Source organism: Varanus komodoensis, unplaced genomic scaffold (assembly GCF_004798865.1).
Source record: "Varanus komodoensis strain SLA01 unplaced genomic scaffold, ASM479886v1 scaffold105, whole genome shotgun sequence".
Taxonomy (NCBI): Eukaryota; Metazoa; Chordata; class Lepidosauria; order Squamata; family Varanidae; genus Varanus; species Varanus komodoensis.
Genome location: NW_025335297.1, coordinates 738391 through 742535, shown reverse-complemented (window position 1 = coordinate 742535; position 4145 = coordinate 738391). Strand labels below are relative to the sequence as shown.

Below are 4145 nucleotides of genomic sequence, written 5' to 3'. Positions count from 1 at the left end.
AACTATACACAACGTTCTAAGTGCAGTCATGCCGCAGATTTGAATAAAGGCAGTATAAGCTTAGCATCATTTTCAATACCTTTCCTAATTATGCCTAACACGGTGTTTGTCTTTTTCACAGAGCTGCACACTGGGTTGATATTCTCAGGGAGCTGTCCATTCAAGCTCTCTGTCCTGGTCAGTAGCCACTAACTCAGACCCCAGTAGCTCATGCCTTAAGTTTAGATCTTTTGCTCCAATGTGCATTACTTTCACATGTTTACATTGAACCACGTTTGCCACCTTGATGCCCATTTTCCCAGTCTGAAGGGAGCACCTCATAATCCCATGTTGTTAATCATCCCGAATATTTTTCTGTCATCGGTAGGCTTGCTACTTCACTGCTTGCTCCCACTTCCAGATCACTAATGAATAAGTTGAAAAGCATCGGTACCAGTAAGCTCCCTGCAGGGCTCCGCTGGATACTTCCCTTATTTGGGAGAATTTTCCATTTTTCTACTCTGCTTTCTATTCTTTCACCAATTGATGAGAGGACTTTCCCTCATATTCCATTACAATGTTTGCTAAGGAGTTTTTGGTGAGGGACTCTGTCAAAAACCCAAATGAACGATGTTTCCTGGATCACCCCATCCACATCTTGATGAATACTCTCAAAGAATTCTCAAAGGCTGGTGAGTCGGGACATTGCAAAAGCAATGTCGTATTTTTCTCTTGTTCATCTATATGCTTATTAATTTTATGTTAATTAATATTTTAATAACACTTTCAACCAATTTACCCAGAACAGATATTAAGCTAACTGGCAGATCCCCTCAGATCCCATTTTTTAAAACTGGTGTTATGTTAGCCATTCTCTGCTGCAGAGGCTGAACTTAGAGATATGTTGCATAGATTTGTAAGAAGGCCAGCAATTTCATACTTGAATTATTTAAGAACTTTAAGATAGATATCATAGGAGCCTAATGATTTTTAAACTTTCCATTTAACAATAAGGTTGGCAATTTAAAGGGTTTATGGTTAGCCTTGATGTTGCTAGCCATATGCTCCTCAAAGTGCTGTTCTGCATCTCTCCTCTGCTTGTCTCTCCCTTGTGCAAGTTTTTGTTTTCCTCATTTGGGCAGGACTTCCATTTTCTGAAGAGAGCCTTCTCACTATTAGCTTCCTTGACACTGCCTGTTAACCATGCTGGTGACCTCTTGCATTGATGAGACCCTAGCCTGTACCCCATGAGTTTATGGGGTACAGGTAATTAAAATGGGGAAGAGTCATGAGTGGGGCATACAGATTTGCTTAACAGCATCCTATCTCCCCCCACCCCCACCCCCACCCCCACCCCCACCCCATTAGCACTGTTTTATCCTCATTGCTGGTTTATTTGTATAACATATCCTTTCCTATAGCATTTTCAAAAACAGGTCATTAATAATTCCAACACATCAGCAAAAATTCAAATGGGCTGATTGTAATGTGGATTCTATGCTTATCGAATCATTTCATGCTAGTCAGTATCACACTAAGACTGAACAATTAATTAACAATTCTTAATGAATCCTAAGAAGAAACATTCTTATACAAATGCTGGTTCCAGGTCACAACCTAGCTTGCCCACAGAAGCCAGGATGAAGCTATCCCAAGTGGAGAACTCTTGATTTTTAAGGATTGGGGCTGTAAGAAAAAAGTATTGCTTGCTAGAAGGGTGTCTGAGAGCCACCCTTGGAATTTTCTTTCCCTCCTTCCCATTTAAATGAATCCTTGCCCTTAAATCATACGGGAGTGGGAAGATGGCAGCCTAAATTTTATTTCCCTATTCCTCTAACTTGGGTGGCTGAGTTATTGCTGACAAGGACCACACAGGACTTCTCCACACACACACACTCACTGGCTGCCAAACGATGGGTGTTTAACTACTAAAGCGAGAGACATTTTGGAGCTCTCTTCTGGGCTGCATGCCCTGAAACCGGCATTGTGGCCACAGTAAAAAGGGCTCCCGCAGTATGAGCATGCGAGCTCGTATCTTATTAATGCGGGGGACACCGCCCCCACCCTGCTGGGCCAAACCCAGAGGTCTCTGCTGCTCCCATTTTGACACAACAAAAGGAAAATTGCAACTTCCAGCAATCCCCTCACTCCACCAACCACCACACCCAGCCCTGACTGTGCCTCAGCCTCGCGTTCTCGCCCACCCCCACTTTCAACCACGTGTTTCGTGTTGCCGACATCCAATCAGCTCCGGGCTCCGGGTCCCTTTCGACCAACCGGAACGCGGACCGCCCGCCACTTTATAAAAGCTTTGTCTCGGTTGCTCCAGCCTTCCTCGCCACCTCAATAGAACGTTTAGCTCTTGACGCCACGTTCGAAGAAGAGAACCTTGAGCTCCGTAACGTTCTGCATTTAAAGGAGCCGCAGCGTTGGTCTAGTATAATATTTTTTCCCAAACAAAAGTGATTTTTCTTTTTTAAAAAAGAAAAATGAGGGAAATCGTACACATTCAAGCTGGGCAATGTGGTAACCAGATCGGTGCTAAGGTGAGGATTGCAATTTTTCCCATGTGAATGCAATATTAGGTTAGTGCTGTAAGAACGGGTCCTACCATTCGACTTGGAGGTAGGTGGGTGGGTGGATCGGTTATTCGAAAAGAAAAAAGTGGGGTTGATGAGCTAACGGTTTAAAATCTTTGCCTCCGTGGCAAAACGGAAGTACTCGTCGAATGGAGTGTACATGCATGCACTTAACTGCAAATAAGATCTAAAGATCTTGGGGGCGTTTTTTGCCAGATATAATCTGGGTTTCAAACGTGCTGCATCGGTGCTTCCATTCTCGATAAAGGGGTCTCTTTTAAGCTATTTGTTCAAAGAGAAAACAAATAGGCGGGAGGGGTGTTGCAGTTGCCTTTTTGAAAAAGGAGAAACCTAATAATCTAATTTAATACCTGTTTGCTGATGCTACAACTCTTGTCCAGAAAGGGGTCTGCTAACAAGGAAAGAGCATCGCTGTTAATGTCTCATCCTTTTCCCTGCCTCCATTACTGTGCTTCCTCTATGATAAGTGCTAAGATTTAACATTAACGGGATTAGATTCTATTGCAGATGACTCAACCAAGAAGGATGTATTAGTTTTTCTCTCCCCCCCACCACTATTCCGGCGCGGTGACGGTGAACAAACACCCGCCAACTAATCTGCCCTGTTAACGTCGCATGTAGGTTTTAAGCGCCAAATCGGCTGCGGAAAGGAGGTGCGATTTGAATTTTTTTTTTTTCAAGAACAGGAAAGAGAAAGGAGAACAAAAGCCAGAGTGTTTCATCATGCTGGTGCTGACGGATGACTTTGCTCTTGCGCGTCCATGTGGGCCAATTATATTATAATATATATATATATATATATATATGTATGTATGTATGTATGTATGCATGCATGCATGCATGCATGTATTTCTCGCACACGCACCTATCACTGAAAGGGAAGAGGCGATTAGTTAGGAAAAATGAAGAGGTGTTCACAATTACCAACATGTAGTATCATACAACTGCAAGAAAAAGGATAATTTCAGCAAAGGTGCTTACTCCCCCGATAAATTTCAATGTTCTTTGAAAGGATTCACTGAAATTAAATAGGTCGTATGATCCACGCGGTAGCCCCGTTTCTCTCCCATCCTCCGTCCGAGCCCTGCTTTTTGGTTGCTTTCGGAGACTTGAACGCGAAGTCTTAAATGATCTGGAGCGGCCTTCATGGACCGCATGGTGACTCACCCGCCAGGCGTTCCCGTCATTAGAGTGCAGCCCTACACGGGCTTACTCGAAAATAAGTCTCACGGGGGGGGGGGGGATCGGATAATGGAGACTTGCTTATTCAGACCTGAATTTGCGATGTGCTGATCGTTTCAGGGGTTGGTTGCAAAGGACTTACTCCATTTGCCGAAAATCCCTGTTGGCCATCTGCAAAGAGCTTCTTAATGATTGCTACTCCTGGACTATAAAAGGGAGGGGCCTCGCCGGCATTGAGAAGCCGCTAGTCAATAACGGGTTAGTTTGTTGCCAGAGTAGCAGCCGCAGCCAGCGAAGCCCGCTCCTTCTCTAGCAATTAAACGCGATGCATAAAAAAGCCTCGTTGGCGAGATCGAGAAAGGCTGTGGCGCCTCCCCCCCCCCC

General features: G+C 44.3%; 1 protein-coding gene across 1 annotated transcript in view; it reads left to right on the top strand.

The window, feature by feature from the left end:
• Positions 1-2305: 2305 nt before the first annotated feature.
• TUBB (tubulin beta class I) overlaps positions 2306-4145 on the top strand; it is a 16396-nt gene continuing 14556 nt past the window's right edge. Inside the window, exon 1 of the mRNA XM_044419606.1 lies at positions 2306-2525. Coding sequence (XP_044275541.1) covers positions 2469-2525 — 57 coding nt within the window. The 5' untranslated portion in view covers positions 2306-2468. The remainder of the gene's footprint in view (positions 2526-4145) is intronic.